This window comes from Struthio camelus, chromosome 4, assembly GCF_040807025.1.
Source record: "Struthio camelus isolate bStrCam1 chromosome 4, bStrCam1.hap1, whole genome shotgun sequence".
Classification (NCBI taxonomy): Eukaryota; Metazoa; Chordata; class Aves; order Struthioniformes; family Struthionidae; genus Struthio; species Struthio camelus.
This window is the reverse complement of record NC_090945.1, coordinates 35788996-35810542: the sequence shown is the minus strand read 5'-3', so window position 1 is coordinate 35810542 and position 21547 is coordinate 35788996. Positions and strand designations below refer to the sequence as shown.

The 21547-nt window shown below is 38.7% G+C and overlaps 1 protein-coding gene across 2 annotated transcripts in view; it reads right to left on the bottom strand.

The window, feature by feature from the left end:
* Window positions 1-21547, bottom strand: part of ARHGAP10 (Rho GTPase activating protein 10) — a 150031-nt gene that overhangs the window by 33920 nt on the left and 94564 nt on the right. For both annotated transcript variants that reach the window (XM_068942254.1, XM_068942253.1), the window contains exons 17-19: window positions 21426-21531; window positions 20651-20810; window positions 5630-5774 (exon numbers count right to left, since the gene is read on the bottom strand). In XM_068942254.1, the coding sequence (XP_068798355.1) occupies window positions 5630-5774; window positions 20651-20810; window positions 21426-21531 (411 nt within the window). The remainder of the gene's footprint in view (window positions 1-5629; window positions 5775-20650; window positions 20811-21425; window positions 21532-21547) is intronic.

Here is a 21547-nt window from a genome sequence, read left to right as displayed (position 1 = left end):
CTTACACACTTGTATGCTGGGTGAGAGCATTTATTTTCAACCAACAGAGGTTGGACAGGGCACAGCTGGCACGTAGCAGGGATACGTCAGTGACTTCCACGCTTGGGATTAATAGCTTTTAGTAAGCCAAATTGGCCTTCTTACAGTATTATGTGCCTTTGCATGTCTGTGTGCAGAAGGTGGAGAATTAAAGAGATGAAGGAATATTACAGGAGATCAGAGATTTTAAATAATGTCTGTTCTCAAAGGGAAGACTGACCCTTCCTCCTAAGCTCTCCATTCTCTCTCTCAATTCAGATTTTAGTTCTGGTTTATCCTTTCCCTAGAGTTCTGATTCCCACTGTGTGCACACGTGTGTGTACAAACACATGTGGGACCACACGAGGATATGTTTATTTTGAACATTTCTACAGGCTCTATATTCCATACACTGAAAGCAGACAAGCATTTGCAATGATACTGGCTAAGGCAATTCTTAAGGCTACGCAGATCTGACACAAATCCTCCGAAAGGAAGTTAAGAGATGTTTACTACAGTATGACAGCTAAATTTGCTCTTAGATAACCATGAAGCATGTAGACTGTAGCAAGTAGATTATACAGAGGTATAATAATGGACAGACAGTACATATTGCATATACAAAGCACAGGCCAAAATAATGCCATACCTCCAAGGAAACAGGTAGCTTCTGTTGAACCAAAGCTTCCCAGGCAGTAGTTGATTATCTAGATAGGAAATCGGGATCTTATACGTACCCTCTGTCAACTAAGATGAAGCTTCACCTTTACTTTTACCTTTGAGTTGCAGCTCAAAAAGACTTTTACTGTGTTAGCAGCCATCCTACTCAGAGCCATGCGGTAGAAAAAGCTGTGACATAGGCTGCAGAATTGCAGGAGCCATTCCAGCAGCAAGGTGCAACACGAACTATCTTAAACTCTACATGGCAAACAGCAATCATTCTGATCTTCCCCTCTCAACTAATATTGGTGTACCTATTTGGTACCAGCACAACTGTGTTTTCTCCTCAGCTGTTAACAATAGCTTTGTAAGCAAGTGTTGCAAGCCCTTATGGCTTTTTGATATGCCTATGTAGCTGCTTTTCTTTCCATTTCCCCTAGTATGTGCCAGGTTACAGAAACACTTGCAAACAGCAGATTCAGAAATAGAAAGAGTTCAAGGCCAGGTTTCACACCTGCAACCTTGCAGCTCTGGGCTCCTCCAGCCCTGAAGATCAGGCTCATTATTATAAATCCAAGGCTTCCTCTAACATCCAGGTTTTATGTCTGGCAATTCCAAATTAAGTTTATGTTTTTTACTTACTTGCTCCGGGCAGGAAGGGATAGGAGAAGGAGGGGGAGGAAATAAAGCTTGGGAGCTTTACCGTTACATGTACCACATTTTATTTCCATGAGATGACTTAATAACACGCATGCCACACTAGTTATAGCAAATCCATTTATCGCCCAGTCTAAGACATTGCATCATCCCAGTTCCCACAAAAATTAAAAGGAGCTACTCCTATTTAGCACTAACACACCATTCATACCTCAGCTTCCACAGATACGTAAGAGGGTAATACAATTTTGGTTTAGCAGATCGATTTTGTTAGCACAAGGTTTTAAAGAGTTAAGCAGCAATTCTAATTTTTATTTCTTATATAATTCGACATGTTTCTGTTTTCTAACACACTATAATTTTCATTTTATAGCAGCAGCAGAAAGCTAACAGAAGCAGCCCATATACCTCCTGAGTTCCTGAGTGGAGTGATGGGAGATCAAACATCTTAAAAGCAAAACAAAATAAGGCAACCTTTCCCCAACATGATACAAGTAGGCTGTGAGCACGTATGTGCCAATGACAAATTTTTGCTGTTGGATGACTTGCCATGCAAGACCCATTTCTTGACTCTAGGTGTGATTTATACAGTTCTCATGCCTACTGTCTGCTCCTGTTGCATGGAGTTTATTATATTGCCTACCTCACAGAGGACCTTTCCTGCTACGCTGTTCTAGTGGCCCTGCAAAATAGTTTAATAATCACTAAGTCTCAGGCACAGAAAAACATGAAGCAAAACAAAAAACAGTTTATTTTGCCACAAGACAAGAAAATTATGTAAAAAATTAAAATCAAACCAGAAGGGAGCAAATAACCTCTGTGTTGCCCTCTAGAAGAAATACAAACAGAGCTCTCTTCCGATATGCACTGACTGTCCAAATGGAAAATAAAGACCCAATGAAGAAAAGGATAAACATCTTGTTCTAGCCAACAGTCTTTCTCTCTCAGGAGACAGAGTATGCAAATTTATTTGTATATAGCTGAGATTTGCATATAGCTGTGTAAGCCACAGGAGTTTCTGCATCTAATTCACTCTAAAGTTCATTCAGATAGTAGAAGAAAAATGCCATAAAAAACAACAACAAAACCAAAATCAATTCCTCATTTGAGGAGGCAAGAAAACTCTGGAATTGATCCTGACCTAAAACTAAGGCAAATCCACATTTTACTGAAGCAAAAACTTTGGGATGACGCCACGTATGAAAGTAGCTCACAATTCCCCATTAAGTGTAGTTCTAATTGAGACACTGAAAGGTTGAAAAACTTCAGAATGAAAATTTAATAACTGGCTTACCATGGAGGAAAAAGGTTGAAAGAAAAATGGACTGTATCATCTGTGCCTTCACTTCGTTTTTCCGGAAATGAAGATTATTATGCTAGGCAAAGACAATACCTGAATTGTTTGGAAATAGGTTTAACATCACCTAATTGCCATGTACAAGGAAAATTTATGCACTATCATAACTCAGCTAACTACTAGAAGACAAAATAAAGATTTTAATCAAACACAGTGTGTGTTCTTCAAGCTATTGCATCTATGAATATTTACTTCAGTTACAGCCCTTTCTGGGTGGTAGCTGCATACATTTTGTGTGCAGTGGAGAAGCTTTCTGACTGGAAAAGTGCTTTTAAAAAGAAAAACTGGCCTCAGCCCTGCATTTTCAATTCTAGCAGTAGGTTCTGAAGCCTGTTAACTCCCTGGAGCAGCTGATAGTTAAAGACTTGTTTCCGCTTTTCTAACAATTTCCTGGTTTGCATAACAATCCTAAACGAAACAATCTCAAGAAGTTTCCAGCACGGAGAGATTTGGTCTCCAAAATATTTCTAGTTTTGAGGCATAGAAAATATTTATATATAATTACAATAGCTTTAAAGGTACATTGTTTACAAATATGTTTATGTATAAATATGTATCAGCTACTTGGTTTAAAACAAGATTATGATAATTCAGCCATATCCAGGAAATACAAAACACTGGCTTATGCCTGGTGCTTAACTCATGCCATTGTGAATAAAGGGGGGGGGGGGAGGGAAGGGGTTTAATGTTTAATTTCCTGTTAAAAACACACACAGGATAAAATCTTCCAAAGACCAGTTATAAAACATGCATTTGTTGGCCAAGAAACTAGGTAAATATGGAACAAAGCCCAGGCTCATTTTTATTCCCTCCCCCCCCACCCCACAAAAGAAAGTAACTGAAGGCCATGGCGTGTATTTGGAGGCACTGTGCTCTAGTCAGCGACTAGACAACTAATCGGTCCAGCTCATTTATGTACCATGGAACCAACCCATGGGAGCAGTTCCTCAGGTCCTGCCACGAGGTAACTGGACTCAGTGGACTGTATGATTATGTATATTGCACACCTGCAACCATGGTACCAACTACCGACCACCACTCCGGATAAGACCACGTGACCAAAACGCAAATAAAATAAGTATAAGCATATAGTCTGGACTAATCACCGATCAAAAGCCAATTTTTAGCAACAAGATATTGAGAGCCACTAAAGGATACTGCTACCTTCAGCAGCAGCTGGAGATGCTACGGAGGCTACTTTTCTGAAGTCACAAGGGGAAATTGTTATTCTCAGCTCCCACTGAAACTCAGTGCCATACATCGCAGACCCATGACTTCACAGTTGCAGCAATTCAGCCTTCACCACAGTTCTACCATCTATAATGATGTATTAGATTACTCTGCAATTCACCATACTAAGCTCCCAGACAAGTACCAAATTTCTGTATGATATACAGTTACAAACCCATAATGATCCCAGTTCTTCTCTTGGTTCAGAATGCTTGAATTAGATAAAATGATGGACTGTATTTAGGAGAAATGGAACATTTATAAAGTAGTTTTTAATCGTAACACCACTTTTTCGGATACTACGCTAAACAAATATCTATCAAATATTTTCTATTTACTGGGTTAGAGTTGAAGTCAGTTCCTCAGTGCACACTTTGAAGTATGGAATTGGAGAAAAGCTGCAGCACTTGTTGCCACCCACTGGCATTCATATTCAAAACTAGATTTAAACAACTCTGTGAGTGTCTTGATTGCAAAAAAAAAAAAAAAAAAGAAAAAGAAAAAGAAAAAAGGAAAAAAAAGGATTACTTTATTATTGCAGATACAGCTTAAGTGCTTTCTTAGCTTTTAGTAGCATATTATTTAAATGAACATAGCTTTAAGCTTTCTAAGTAGGTGCCCCCTAAACACTTTCCAGTCAATACATTTAGTTTCCTATTTGATGCAGGAAAAGAAAGGAACAAAGATTACACGTCTCTAGTGAATTAAACCTGATGGCCAACATGCTGAATTTCTTGCAGACTCTTTAAAATCAGCTTTGAAACAATAAACAGTACCGAGTTTATTTCTAAACCTTGCATTTAGAACTGTCATAGGTATTTACGCTCTTTCCTTATCAAATTAACCACTGTTGACCACTGATTCAATGACGGTTCAACAAAGAATCTCATACTCGTGCATGAGTTCAACATCTTCTTGTTTATTTTCACTTGCTGATAACTGGACTTTGTGCCTTGATCCTATGCTTCTTCAAGTGAAAGTATAATTGACTAACAACATTAGGAGGGAGAAAGGGAATAGGGTGGAGAAAATCTGTAACACAAAATGAGCCCTGACTTGCTTTCTCAGTACCATAAGTGGCCCCAGGCAACGAGATTTCAGGAAAATTATTACTTTTCTGGCCAACAGTCAGAACATATAAGATGTTACATACCCTATGCTAACCGTACATTGCTACTGCAGAGTCCACACAAAAACAGATTTTTTTTTTCCCAACATCTCAACGGTTAGGCAAGTCTATGAGTATTTACTGCCAGCAACACCAAGGAATTAAAGATTCAAGTGAAGTAGTAGTATTCTCTAGTGCAGTAGTGACCTGAGCCTTTAATCCAGATGAATTTAACAGTAGAGTGCATTAGCTCTTCTCATAAAAGATTTGCTTTAATTTTAGTTCTCTCTCCATTTATCTTATGGCTGTGTAATCTTCAGCAGAGGTCAAAGAGATTTCCCTAAAGAAATGGAAGCTGCTTCTTTTTTAGAGAGGAAAAGCATATTTTAGACAGTTCACCCTACTTTTAAACATACGTCAGAAAACTCTGCTCTCTACACTCTCGTTGCTTCTTTACATGTTCCAAGCCAATTAAACAAGCATGCATGTGCATGTACACAGGTACACAAATGAAATATGAAACAAAATCTCCTACTGAAGACAGGATACACAATAACAACATTCTGCTGCAAAGACCGAAAGCATAACAAACATCTTACCATCATCCAGCTCAAGACAAAGATTATACACAGCCAGAGGCCTCTTATTACGTTGTCTTCTTGATTGCCTTGGTGGGGCATTTGGAGGAGATACTGACAAAGAGATTGGCTCAGCAAAAGTGGCATCAGGCAGGGTTTTGAAAATCTGCAATCAAGCACACAAAGGGCTTCAATTATTTATCATGAAGAGCAACCTGTGTAATGCAACTGTAAACCATTATCAAGCAACATTTGCTTTGGAGTTCATTCAAAGCAGGCAGGAGCCAAAAATCTATTCCTTCAAGTTTGGGAGTGTGCCGTGGGTCTTTAATGAGTGCTTTTAAAATAAATAAATAAAAAAAATAAATACAAAATGAAAATAAGCAAGAGCACTGTCTACACATTAACCAAGCTGCAAATCAGTTAATCCACAGACAAAATAGGTGCAACCACACTTGCCAGCTAGCATAGAGAGGGAGAGGGAGACACTAACTTTATGAACCAGTAACCAAAATGTTTTATGGTTTTAGCAAGGACCTGTAATCTTTATTTTCAAAATTTATGATATAATTTCAGCTAGTTAAAAATAATTACACACTCTTCAAGAGAGCAAGGAGGAAATTCAAAGGGAAGGGTTTTTTAGTGAGAGATACGTACTGTGTGAGAATTTTTTCATTACATTTGAATCATATTTTTATTAAATGATGATATTCATGAAGACACATATAAAAAAGATTGCACTTTCTGCCATTTCATTTTTTCAGTCATGATCATTAGCATATCACCACTCCTTATAAAATACCATGTCATTTCTCTCTGGATAAACCAGCTATGTGGATTTGTTCAAGCCAATGGCATTTTTACTGTAACTGCCACATATACGGTACAACCTAATGATGCTGATTTACTGGTAGAAGATTATCAGTATGCCAATGCACAATTTAACAGCAGCGTTTTACCACTGATCGTGCCACATTCACATGAACAAATTAGCTTAACTAGTTATTTCATCAAAGACAAACCAGAAGATAAAGAAAAACGCAAACAGCAGCTGTACAGAAAGGAAGCCCTGTGTCTGTAGGGCACCTTATAGCAACACAACATAGCAATATACCAAGACATAATGAAACAGTTACACAGTGTTCCTTTACCCTGCAATTTTCCATAGCCAGGCATCTGTATGGGAAATGGTACAAAGACAAGATTCATAGTGAATCTTCTAAGGAGAAGCTTTTTTTTTTTTTTTTTATGAAGCAGAAATTCGTGTAGAAGGTATAAATAAAGAGACACCACAGATAATACATTTTTGGATTACTACAGCAAGTCTCAGGTGCAGCATGAAGCTAAAAGCCAGCCAGGCTACAAAACACACAAGAAAACTGCGAAAAATCAGCTTCCAGTAAGCAACTTAAGATATCGTGTTAAAATTATGAGAAACTATATGCTATCATATCCTAACCTGTTCTCCTGAATATTACGTGTGCAGGAATTAGATGATCCAAGGACTTATATATACACACTGGATATTATCTTGTCATTAAGTGGTTACTTAATGATCACTCTCTCATTGACAGGTAGAAGACTGTAATGGTACAAAATAATCAGAGACATCGTTATCCATGAAAACTAGGGAAGAACTATCACAGTGCCAGAACTGGGCAGCAGTGGGCAGGAAGCTTATATATTGTGTGCAAAGGAAAGCTCCAGTGGAAATGTTGCCTTCCTTCCCAGTGGGTGAATATCACCCTGGGGGCGGGGGGAGGCGAAATGACATAATTTGAACTTCGCCATATCAGTTTTAAGAAAGCTGGCTCCTACTCCTTCATGTGCCTACGAATGCTGATTATGAGAGAAAATCAAAATAACGCACAGAACTCTCTATAAGCAAACAAAATGTTTACACAAAGGAGAAAACAAAACAGTGCAACCTGCTGCTCCCCAGTGCAGAGGCAGCTTCACTCGCAGACAGTCACAGAGCTCTAATTGTGCTCAGAGGTCTCAAGCCCTTTCTTACAACACGATGCAACATATAACAATGAAGTCTAACGCACACCTACAAGGCACTTGGCTAACAGTACCACACTGCCCCCTTATGTGGTAAGTACAAGGCTAGACTGAGCAATTTCAGGGATAAATATTTCCTTCTAAAAAATTCAAGAGCGCCAAAAACTTTTAATGCCATCTTTTCCACAGACTAAGTGTTGCACTTGGGCTCTCGGGTAAGTAGCTCTCTGCCAAGAGGTTTCAGCGTATTGTTTACTATGTCACATTGCACAGCTGTGTTTATTTGTACAGCCTTATCCACGCATCTCCATTGAAATCAATGACGGATGAGAAGAACAAGTATTCCTCAGGAGTACTGTGTAAGAGATGAGCTTTCTTGCATGCAGGTGACTTGCACAGCTTGCAGTAAAGTTCTTGCAGTAAAGCATTTTTTCCTGATCTTTCATGAATTTTTCAACATACTCTTGTAAAACTGCTAACACGAGAGATTAGGAGAATCACAAAAGCAAAATGCAATCAAGAAAACCATAAAGACAATTTTTACTCAATGATACCCAGTGCCAGAGAGGAAATAGGATAATGAACTGGAGGCAGGTAATGAACCCAAGCAGATTTCTGATTGTAACTAGCTATGTGGTAGGAAAAATAATTGGTGTTTTTTTGTTTTGTTTTATGAAAAAAAAAAAACCCAAAACCTACACAACAAACAGGAGAAATAATTACTAAACAGTGAGGGCACACTTCAAGCTGTAGAAGTCCGGCACATGCTAACTAACCGCACAATGATACTTGTGCCAGGCAGCCATGAGTCCCCCCCAGACACTATCATAAAGCAGTTATCCCTCCCTTAATAAAACAAAACTTGGTGGTATTAAGTCTTCTCTTTCACTGTCAGAAACTTCTCAAAAGATTGTCATTTTTCTTCTTAGCTGAGAATGGCTTACCACTCCTAGCTCTTTCCTGAATTGGTCACAGCCACCCAAGAACTGGGTGATGTGAGAAGGCATTAAAAGTGCATCGCCTTTATTTTTAATTTTTTAGGCCCCAACTAGTGGCTGAACTGTGCACCAGTGCTTCCAAATAGCACTGCCCTGTGCAACCCAGCGCTACCCAGTAGCAATGCTGGGCTGATTGCTGTCAAAGTTCCCTTCTGCAGACAAACAATCAGGTGGGCATCAGGCCTGTTACATTTTTTACCTCACCCCACTCTCCAGTTTTTGGCATTACAGATTGGTAGTGAAGTTTCATTTCTGGGATAATATCAGTAAGCAGTATATTGTTTTCTGAGGAGCTGAGATTGTCTCCCAAGAGCTCCTGGACAGCATGAGACCCCCAGTTCTCTACACTCAGTATCTCTTTCTTTTGCAAGCCAAAGCTACAGTTCATAGCACAGTTTTGCAAAGGCAAGAATCAGAAAAGCAAGGAGAAGGTCAACCTCTGCCCTGAGAAGTGCATATACAACGCTCAGTTTCTCTTTCTTGCTTTGAATTTACTCTCACTTAAACAGACAAGTACTTTTCATTATGCCTTAATGGATATTTGGCTCTTGCACTGACAGGAGCATTGTTACATCTCCCTGAGACCGGGGGGATGGAAGCCAGCTTTATTCCAGTTGTGGGGAGAAAAGATTTTTTAATTCAGATTTGTTCCTGGTCTTACTAATTATTTAAATAGCATTTAAATATAATCGTTTCACAGCTAGTAAAAGATTCCCACTGTGCAAGATCTGTAATCAGAAGTACACTGCATATGCACAGGAGATGGCAATTCAAAATAATACACAAGTAATATACCCGGAGGGCACCCAAAAAGGTACCAACACTTCAGTGCTTCGACTTAATTGCACAACAGTATGGGAGCACACCTGACAAAGTTTCAGAGTACCTTCTTGCTTTGCAAGCTGTGGCTACTATGTAGCATCACAAAGCAACCGCTCATAGCCAGGAGGATGGAATCCCACCCATGAGAAAACAGGGTTGGGATATGCTATTTCTTAGAAGATTTATTTGTTACTCCAAAAGAGCTTCCCCTCCAGTAAAAATGCGGACCTACAACCATCATTCATTTGGACTGCAGAAGTTACAGCAGCTTAGACTAATGCCTGTATAAAGACAAGAACGAAGTCTGGTCATTGAATTACCTCATTCAGGAAGGAATAAAAATGTACCAAACCATCCTCAAAGGTTAAGGACATCGCAGTCACATTCAGTGTTACATAGTTTTAGAGACTGTGGCCAAACTGCACTGGATTTATAGAATATCAGTCCTCTACAATTTAGTTCTCAGAAGCATTAGCATCCTGCTATTGATCTACCAAGGAGCAAACTCAGAAGCTAAGAGAAACAACTTACATACTGGAGAAAACCGACATATGTAGCTCTCACAAAATGTTATCAAGCAACAAATTCGACCATCAGTCACTCCTGTCTCAGTCAGTTTGTATTTTAAATGGTTGCTTAGGTTTGCTCTTACATGAGAGCAGAATTTAAAGATGCACGTTGAGTTAAGCAGTGGGTCAGTCTTCAAGTCTGCAGTGTAAAAGCCACAGCAAAAAAGATGAGACTCTTGTTGAGCTATTTAAAACACCGGTATGTTTGACCTATTTCTCCCTATGCAATAGTATAAAATGGATACTTTATAGAGCTAAACAAACCACAAACCATCTTGCCTATGTAGCGCTAATAACAGTTCCGTCTACAGGGGTGAGACCAAGACCATCCCTATATACAGCCACTCCAGTTTCTAAACTTATGTCCCACAAAGACTATGGAAGCATTTCTTGAGGGTAATGAGCCAAATTCAACGTATTATCATACTGTATTCTACTAGCAGATCCATATGGCAATAGCCCAAAGAACTTTGCCAGATTCCCCTATTGTGCAACAACAGTATCGGACTCTAGATCCTGAGCTACTGTAGAGCGGGTTTTAGAAATTCAAGAACTCATAGCTAGGAATACCCTGATATAACTAGGTCTATTCCACAAACTCATGACTAGATGTTCAGCTGTACTGAAACTGTAGATTCTGCCGCTACTTGGGAATACTGTTCTCTCCTTTCCGGTCTCATGCTGGACTAATTAATGAATTTCAGTACGTTTGCCAGGAATCATTTTAGGAAAAGACCCAGACATCAGGTCATCTCTGTCTGCTTTGTATCATTGGGGTAATTAAAATTCCTTTAAAAATCAGTGGGAGGCAAACACCAAGGACATAGTGGGAGGAGAAAGAGGGGAGAAAAAACTGGAGACTTAGTAATAGAGCTAATGAGGACAAATTTATTTTAAAAAACAATTAACAATTTAAATCTGTGCCATGCTTTTGTTGCAAGACAAAATCCCCATTTCACTCTCATAACCAACCACTCAGAACATGCATCTATTATCCTTGTATACGTGGAAAAGAATCAGCATGCCAGAGGTTGCCATCTACTGCAAAAGAATGCTAGAACTCCAAGGTTATTTTGAATCCTATGACATTCTACTGCTAGTATAACCACTGCTACTACAGTAGTATTTTTAGAGGACAGTATTTCTCAAGACAGGAAGAACACTAGCACAAGTTTTTATCTAGGTAATTTCCCTTCAATATATACTTGAATTGCAGTTCGTAAATAAAAGACACACACACACTTCAACTGATGTTTATTGAACAACATAAAACGCTGTCCACCTAGGCCACGTACACTTCCCTGCCCTCATACATTTTATGACTATTTTACTCCTTGCATTTCCGTGATAATTGGCTATAATATACAGTGATTTAAAATCTGGTCCTCTAGCAGCTAATGGGACAGTGTAAGAGAAACTTATCACCACTACAGGCTTTTCTTGACTTAGTTTTTCTAGTGTAATGGAAATGCAATTCAGCTTAGATCCAGCAACCTGTACAAAAACAAAAAATATGTATTAGAGACAAAACTGCTCAGAAGAAGAGGCCAACTGTTCTAGTGGTTCACAATGTGTTCTTACCCTGTTAGAACTCATAAGCGTTTTATCTCTTAGAGTAATGAAGACAGTGGCTGTGCCATTCCTTGTGCCATTGTCTGCAAACATAAAGTAACAATACTGTTGATGGGAAGTTGTAATTTTATTGTAGATATAAGCATTCCAGGAAGTGTAAGATGAAAATAGGATGTAAAATTCCATACATCTTAAAATACCTTGCCATAAAAGGGGCAACTCAGCCATCAATATTCTAATTATAGTCTATATTTTTAACAGTAAGAAATATATTCAATATGATGGGCAGTTCTAGATTTTTTCTAATTGGAGGAATTGCAGAAGCTAAAAGGAGCTACTGAAAAATTAAAACTTTAATCATAATAGAAACTACAAAGATTAACTTCTAGAAGGAGAGGCCAAAAGTTGTATTTCAAAATTGATTTTTAAAATTGATTATAACCATTTTATGAAAGTTTTAAAACTAAACATTACTGAAATCTTTAATATGGGAAGTGACATTCCTCAGAAAATGGGGGGGGTTAGACTTTATGCATTTTAATTTGTTATGGACAGTGACAGATTAATCTATTTCATTTCTGGTTTTGGTCAACATGATGCGTTTCTCCTTCCAGTTCTCATACACAGAATTCAAGAGATATAAAATACAGGAGCTAGAAATTATTGACATCTAAACAGAAACTGCGTTCAGTGCACTTAAGGTGATAAAGCTGGTTATTTCTACAAACCATGCAAAATATTCTCAAAAAAGCTTCTCAAAGTCCTCAATCAAAATTATCAACAACTTTATCAGAATTCTGAAGTAACTTACCTCACCAAGGTTACCACTGTGTCTGCTCTAACACAGGTGTGCCTGCATCGAAGTAGCTCTCCCAAGTTTTGGGCTTCAGCAGCCGTACACTATTAAATACACTTTACTGTGAACTGGCGTCTATGAGATTGTACGGGGTGCAGTTTTTCCGAGGGTTTGGATTTTGAGGCTTGAATTCCACTACAAACCACAAAGCACCTTTACACAGTATTCACAATCATTATATTTGCCAAAAAACAAAAACAAAACAAAAAAATAAAATCAGATTTGAGGGATGCCGGAAGCTAAACCTCTAGAGGGCTACCAACAAGAAAGCATCAATAATGCTCTTGATGTTGCCTGGCACACTCTATTTAGTTACAGTGCAACAGAGTATGCAGCCTGAAAAGTAACTGGATAAAAGTCAAAACTAGAAACAGGAAACATCCTTGGCTGAGAGCTAAAGGACAACCCACAAAGCTCTAAAAAAAGTAGTTCCCAGCCAGCCTTCTCTTTGCCGCAAAGATGTCACTTGCTGAGATAATCTGCCTCGTAGTCTGGCTACCGTAACCAAATGAAACACTGCTTTGAGGGACTTGTGGACGCTATGGGTCTCAATCTCATAGTCAAATTGTAACACCTGCTATCTGACCCCTCTTAATACAAAAGGTTCTGGAGGACAAACTGCTAGAGTGAGAAAAGAACTGAGGAAATTTTCAGGTGTACCTGATGTATGTAAACTCTTACAACCAACCACTCATTTGGCCTAACTACCTTGAACCATGTAATTCATGTTTGAGCTTTAATGAAGAAACTAAACATAGCCTGTAAAACAAGAGATTACAGTCTGGAGGACAGCTGTGAAGGGATGAACGAGAAAACATAGCAAGGTTAAAACGTGCGTCCTTTGATCACTTGCGAATTATGAGTTTGTTGACTCAGCCTTTTCTAAAAGTAGCACTCCTGGTACAAAGACTGCAACTTCCACTGTATCACATCTCGTTTCACCTTTTAACAATTCATGAGAAGAACGCTCCTGATAGCAGCCTGTTCACTGCTATCAACCAATCCATTCTACTCATTGCAGGAAATGAGAGAGTTAACGGTATACCAGGCTTGAAATATCCACACATTTGTCCACCACATGAGCAGAAACAGCAGATTCACCTTCTCTTCTTTGCTCACCTACTGTAACTCACACCAAGGAGAGTATTTTAAAAAAGGTTGTCCTTCCCTAATACACCTTCACCTAATGGCTTTGTGTACCTTGTTTAGTTACAGGAAATACTTACAGGGACAAAAAAAAAAATCCTTTAAATAAAAAGATGAAATATTCATTACAATTACCTGGCTTTCTAAAACATAATATACAGCGTTAGTTACTAAAGGGAAAATATTGAAGAAGAAGAAAGTTTGCATGTATTTTGTCTTGCAAAGAGTGTGAGAAATCCTGAGAAGATAAAAGGCAGCACTTAAGAAAATAAGTTGGGGGCCAGCAAAAAGACCATGAACAAACACAAACAAATATGACCTCCCCTTAAATTTCAATGGAAATTTAAATTTCTTCTAAAAAATATATGTGTGTGTGTTTGTGTGTGTGTATATGCATATATATACATATGTGTATAAATCTACATTTTTTCCACATTCAGATTTCTCCAAAATTAATCAACAGGAATCTGAGTAATTATATTTTAAGAATAAAAAGTATATTTGACCCGCTACCATGTTGTCATTGCACAAAGCATCAGGATGAATGTCAATGTGAAGTGACACAATTTCAACTGTATCATTTACCCTTGCCAATATTTTCTCCTGCAGTAATTTCCCTGCTGCCTGTGCAAGAATCTGTATCCTTCCTTGGTTTGTACAATATTTTCTGCTCTTTTTGTTAAAATCCGTTTCTTATCTTACTTTATGACTGTAAGGTTTTGAGGGCAAAGAATATATTCTTCATGTGTACGTTCAATGCCTACTGCAATGAAGTACTGATGCTTCATTAGTGTAAGTGGCCTGCACACAGAAATATTGGAAATAAAGGCTTATCAGCTGACTGCCTAATCATATTTATTTAAAAATCTGTTAAAATGGATTGAAATACGCCAACCTCTTTGGTAGGGCAAAAGCTCACTAGAATTCTGACAAGGATAAACAAAAACCTGAGCACATCTTGCACGATTGTCCAATGCTCTGTCATTGGCAGCAATCAGGCAGGATGCCATTCACATCAGCTTAGCCAATATAAAGCAAAAAGAAAAATAGAGTTTTTAAATTCAATGCTTCACTTACCATAGGAAGCTGCAATAAAGTAAAATTCTTAGGTCGCACTGCTTCTGCCTAAGAATTCACTTTTTAAACTCTCCAGGACCGCAAGAATTACTCCCCTCCCCACCCCCCACAATGTTTCACAGAATACTTTCTTTCACTAATAACATCCTATTTAGAACACCCGTTCTAGCATTCTCCATAAGGGCTTCTCCTTTGGCTTCTTCCTCCACAAATGCAAGCACAGTGCTGTGACCATCTAGACTGAAAGAAATAGCTATCTGAATTCCACTCCCTTATCATCCTTTCTGTTTACTTGCTTAGGGACATTGCTGGTGCTGCACTCTGAAGATGAGGTATGTATCATTCAGAAACTTCATATAAAGTTGAGGGAAGTTCCCATCAAGAAGGCAGTAATGTGCACCCGCATATTTGTACATGTGCCATGTATTTATAGTGCAGCATTTTAGCAGACTGCTTTTTATCCCTGAGAGCATGGCTTTTGTATTTCTTTTCTGATCTAATATGGTGACTCACAGTGCATATTTTGCTTCTTTTGGAGCACTCTAATGGCCATACCAGTCCAGGTATTGATCCAGACACAGCTCCTTTTAACGTCATCAGTGGCAGTCATAAACGTGCATGGAGGTTTGGTACACTGCCTTCTTGCTAGGCCATAAACTAAATCAATATTTAGAGAACAGTAGTCTTTTAAACAAAGCAAAGATTTGTAGTCAATTACAACATCATGCATCTCCCTCACATGGAAAAGCTCTCTGCACACCACAGAGCAGAGAAGGAACTTACTGAGTTTGCACACACTATATTGGAACAAAAGAGCTGCTGTGACTTCCACGAGAAAACATGATGGAGTTCCTTGTTGGGCCTGCTACTCTTTTTTCTTTAGAGTCAGCTAAGCACTAAGGCATGTACTTTGCATTAAGCCCAAAAGTAACTTCAGTGACTCTTCTGATTAGTTATGCGCTTAAACTTAAGCGCAGGTTAAATGCCTTCCCAAACTGAGGCTCATATCTTGCTTTCCAAACTCTGCCTCACTGGCGATGTCTTAGTGTACACTTATTCCCAAGTCAAACACTTGCTGACTTGCGAAACATTCAGCGTGGGGATGTTTCAATACTGCAGCAAACCACCACAACTGCAATGCATTGCTTCTTGGTCCCCTGTTGCCGTCAAAGGCAAAGAAATGTGAAAGCTGAAATAAGCCCTTTTCAGTTGTTCTCATAAGTCCCTTTACCAGCACTCTAAATGATCTGCTGTGTTGTCAAAACAATGGTCTTAATTTAAACGATGGCGGTGTCACTATGCCCTAAAAGTTCTTAAAGATTTGCCTGCAGCAGGGCTCCTTTAAACATACAGTAGTTACTAAGCAGAGATTCATGGCCCATATCTGAATGTACCACTTCATACTCTCAAATGAACAACTAATATCACCTGCTTCTGGTTCTCCCACCTGTCTCACTAATATTATAAGTATTATATATTGTGATTTGTTTTAAGACTAAAGATTTTTAAGTATTACTACATGAAGTTGATACTGGCTTAAGACCTCAGTAGTACAACATTTTTCTCTTCCCTTTAGTTAAAAAACACGTTATAAAAGTGCCTACCTAAAGAACTAGAAATTAAAACATTGAAAAATTTCTCCGTATGACTAAGTTATTAACAAAACATAAAGCTAAAACAAAGATATATTTTATCTCAAGTATGTACAATCCTTGCCCTTTATGAAAAGACGAACAAAGAAAACAAGTGAAGACAGTCTTTGCTCTTTATATAGGAAGTATCACACTTTTTCAGAATGAACATCTTTGAGCTAATTCTGCCTACAGGTTGTTTGAATTCTACAAAAAAGTATCTTTTACCATGACCATTCCCTTTCAGCAGACTCTGGCTTCCTAACCTTCTTAAGAGACTTCTGCCTAGCCCTTCTCTTTTCTTCTCCCAGTGTTCTTTCACTTTAATTTTCATCTCCTCTCCATTTTTGCAATCTTACTATTTGCACTCACTATTCTCTCCTCCCTCATATGGAATATTATATTTTCCAGTCCCACTAAGATTTTTCTTCCAACCTCCTCTTTCATCTTTTTTTCCATTTCTTAGGCTTCTTTTTCCTCTTAAAATAATGTTAAGGGAACTGAGAAACCAAAATGGCTCACATTACCATTGAGGCATCTCTAAATGGCAAATAAATAACCCCTTTGAATGGCGACGTTCATTCCAATGAGACACCAAAACATTATAAAGAACAGTAAGAAGAACATATGCATGCTCTTCATGCTGTCGTGGAGCATACTGCCGTTCTTCCTTAGCGCAACTCAGAAAACAACACCAGAAGAGCTGAGATGTCAGAGATTCCCAGTCTGTGAAATCCTTGAGAAGGAAAATAAATTTCTGTCCTTAAAACCCATTTGGTGGGGAGTGGAGTGAGGGAAAGAGAAGGTAACGTCTTTTTTTTGTCCAAGTTGACTACCCTTATTCATTACATGATTACCTAAAGAACACGCAAAGATTGTTCCAGACATTGTACTAACCCAGCAGTAGTCAGCCCCTGAGTTCATTATCTCGGAAGAGGAGCACCAAGAAAAGGTTTAGCTTCAGAGCAAATGAACACAACGATGAGATGCATGAATGCCTTGATGCTTTTTCAGTGAAGGGAAGGATATGGGACATGCAAATCAAGGGAGACCATACTGAGATGGCGAGGTAGAAGAGACGACAAGAGGCAAACAAGCATGAAATGACACTGACATTAAAAAAATCTTCAAAGCGAAGGGCGACAGGAGGGCTGGTGCACACAGCCAGTCGGCACAAAACACAGCAATTCCAGGCAAAACTACAAAGTCCTTTGAATATCAAAGCTGCACATGCACATCCCCTAGAGCCATGTGGCAGAAGACGATTCACAGGTCTGTTTTTCCCTGGATGAGTTGGGAAGTTGCATCCCTTCAGCAACCGTTGATTCTGAGAATCCTGGGCAAAAGACCATCTCAGCTTGGGTCTATTTTTCCCTTTTAATTCAAATTAGAGATCTGCTTCTCCAGCTCATCTGGCTGGACATTGGACTCTACCTGAGAAAGACGTCTATTAACTGACAAGAACAAAAGCTAAATAAATATTTTCTTGATGTTCTTCTAGTCTTAATCACGGTGCAGTTCTAACGCCAGCTAAATGACATATCAGGCTGAACAGTCTACCTTCTGGCATCCAGCCTCATCAGTGGTCTGATGTTTGCAAAGTTATCTCCTCTTCAACCTACTACGAATGGTTCCCAACCACGGTTTGGAAGTACCTATGCAGTGTGTAAACAAGGTGAAAGTTGTACTGATTGGTTTCTAGCTAGCAGGAAATAATGTACTTATCAACAAAGCTTAAAAAAAAAAAAACAGCTTCTGCATTAAGCGAGATATTCTTATCCCAGGGCAGGTCCCCAGATCCAGTTTTTCCACACACAAATTGCACAGAAGTTCTCTAATTAGGACTCAGCAGAGTGATAATAGTGGAGTTACTGCACCAGGAGTTCAAAGTTAGTAACTCAATTAATTATGCCTCCTACTAAAAATGAATTGTGGAGCTCCTTCAGTAAAGCTGTCCACACAACAAGGCATAATAAACGTTAATGGAATTTAAAAAGAGTTTGAGGAATCATAACAATTTTTACTATTTTGCTAACGAAATTACTGTATTCAGACTGGAAACGATGATTGCTATGGCTTCTACAGTTTGGAAGTTTGTTAGTCATTTCATTTGCTACAGAGGAAAAGAGATGCCTCTCCACAGCCTGCCAAAGCTATAACTTAGATAGGCAGGAAGTGCTAAGTGTTGCTTCAAATTTCTGTCAGTACACCTCCATCTTGACCCTACCACACTTGAACAATTCCAAATTTAGCTTCTATTAGCAGAAGTTGCTAATAATTAGCAAAGAGGAAGATTAGTGGCTGCATCAAATATTTGAAAATATTTTAAACCCACAGCTGGTGACTTTTCCTGGGACTTCACCAAGGTTATAAGTAAAACAACACAAATGCAAGACTCTTAGAAAGCATGAAACACATAAAAATTCAAAACAACAATATAAAATGAACATTAGGCTGACAATAAGCCTGTCTACCTTTAGTCATACCTCCTTGGTCTGCCCTAAGGGAAGAAGGCTCATTTGGAATAGCAACATATTCAATATGAGTATAAAATTGCTGCAGTGCCTGAGCATGCACCTCTCCACCAGCTTTGCTATAAATACACAGAGGTCACACTTAGGGCTTCCTTCCATCTTGGAAGCAGTTCTAGCGTGGGAGGGAGGTCGTTGTAGGCAGACCACTGATGATGAGTTCACTGTTAGAAATGAAATGACAGAAATTCCTTTAAAAAATTATAGCCTCCCTAGTTCTAAAGGCGGCATAAAAATTGTGGAAAATGATGCAGCATCACTGTGATGTACTCTCCTTTCCCCACTTCTCTCCATTTTCGGAGGAACAAGAAAAGCCACTACAATATTTGAAACACGAAACTGAAGTCTACTTTTTAAAGATATAAAAGTGACTAAGGTGGCACAATAACAAGCTGGTGCTAAACTGAGGCGATCGAGCAATTGAATGAACAGAACTAAATTCAGCCTCCATATACCATTAAAACACCCTGGCTCTGCTTGCTCTATTTTCTTAATTTGTACAGTCACTGCAATAGCCTCAAGATCATGAGCTTACTTTAAGGCTTACCTTCATTCAGACTCCAAATGAACAGCTGCTTACACCTTCTTAGAATATTTATCGTTGAGGACTTCAGCCATATCTACAGCACAGTAGTTTTCCAACAGCATAGTATCTACTAGAGGGTTGGGGTGTGTGTGCGTGAGTGTGTGCGTGTGCGTGTGCATTTGTAGAATTACACCCTAAGTCAACTAAGCCAACAAAATTCACCATGTGGATACAGCTATACCAACAGAAGTTTTGCCTAGTCTGCATCATTCAGGGAGGTGGCATAATTACATTGCCAGACAAACTTGTGAAGGACTTTATTTAAAATAGAGTAGATAAGACTTGACTTAGATAGCCAATTTCAACACTGTTGACCTTTAAAAGAAATAACTATTTCACTACTCAGAGTGCATAAGAAGATGGGGGAAAAGCACATCCTGGAATTCTTTCAAAGCAATTTTTCTCAAAATGGGAGTGAGGGAGATGCCATTCGTTGTCCCAGTACCCCAGTCAAGAAAGAATAAAAACAAACAAACAAACAGAAGAACGTGACACAGGCAAGCAGACTATCTCAGACATCCAGTTCCAGAAGTCAGCTCAGACATGAAGGACTCCCAAAGGACCAGCCAGACAACAGGACCAGTAAAGCTTTTTTTTTTTCCCCCCCCCACCCTAATTCCAGAGTCCAGATAACAGCAGTAATAATTCTGGACATCTGCACAGGGCAGCACTTTGTTTGGGTAAGGTATCTCAGTAACCAGCAACTGCCATGGCAGCAGCAGGAACTTCCATTTTCAGCGTTAACCTCAAATGCAAAGTCTTAAAATAACACACGTACAGCTGAAACACAAGCTCTTTCATAATGCTTTTTTACCTATAAAATTCATAGTACATTAAAGTCATCTGTCTATTGTGTGAACTCTGAGAAAAACCAAGAAACAAAGCAATTAGTTCAGTGAGACCTTGTTCAAACTACTTAATGGAAGAGCTAAAAACTGAGCCTGGACTTTCTCTTTTCCAGTCTTGTATCACATTTGCTGATAACAGAGCATATGCAAATATGATAATGAAAATCTATTTGTATACTATACACACAGAAGCTACTGCCAGGAAACATGCATCCTGAAATGTCATTTTACATACATGCAGGAGTGCTTATTAAATACAAATGGCTAAAACTATACAATATACAGAGGATAATCTTTAGAATCAAGTAATTTTTAATGGGCTATTTAACTTCAGGCTACACAATAAGCCTAGCAGATCATTTCAAGCAACGCTTAGAAGTGTGGAGGTGCATCAAACATTACCTTCTCGTGGTTTTCTATAAGGATTTCAACCACGATGTTCTGAAACTTCAGGTCCATGATGGCTGCTACAGTTTCTTCCTGTGGCCTCATCAAGGTTGGTCCAAATACTACTCCTAAATTTGCTACAGTCATTAGATTCTTCTTGGCATGCTTTGAAACACTTTTGAAAAGAATTGAAGGAAAAAACAGGAAATAGGTTATGAAAAATTTCCATTACTATTGGAAACTGTAGTCTACTTTACAAATGAAAACATTACATTTCCTTAATTCAAGTTTTAGAAGTTTGTTTTGTGCAAAGTGCCCTCAAATAAAGTCATACCGAATTCTGGAAAACAGAAAAGCCATTCTTCCATTGGCCATTTAAAAACAAAAGCAGTCTCTTATTAAACTTAAATATATACCATGCACTTAGCCTTGGACCAGGGCAAGTGTGAAACCAACCTAAATTTGCTAACAGATCTCCACTATTCGCTTTGCCAGAATTTGCAAAAAGAGAGTATAATGTTCCCTTTCTCACTTCAATCAAACCTCAACTGCTGGCAGGACCGCTAAAGTAAATACTTATCTGGCTTCATTAATGGATTAGATTTCTGCCTTCCTCTCCAAAATACACACAGCATGAGTCAAACGTCTTGTCTGCTTTTGCACGTTTGGTTCTTGGTATTGTGTATGACAGCATCATGATGGGCCTCAGCTCCAGCCACACTTAACTAGGCCCTCAAACAAAGACAGGACAAGAGTTCTGACAAAATATAAAGCAGGTCAGGATACTTACTTTGCTAAATGTTTCACCAGAATGTCCAGCATCTCTTTGTTCTTTTCTGGAAGTTTATGGACCAAGAAGTGAACAGCATTAACTCGAGATTCAGGACTCCCACTTTCTACGGGACATAGGAA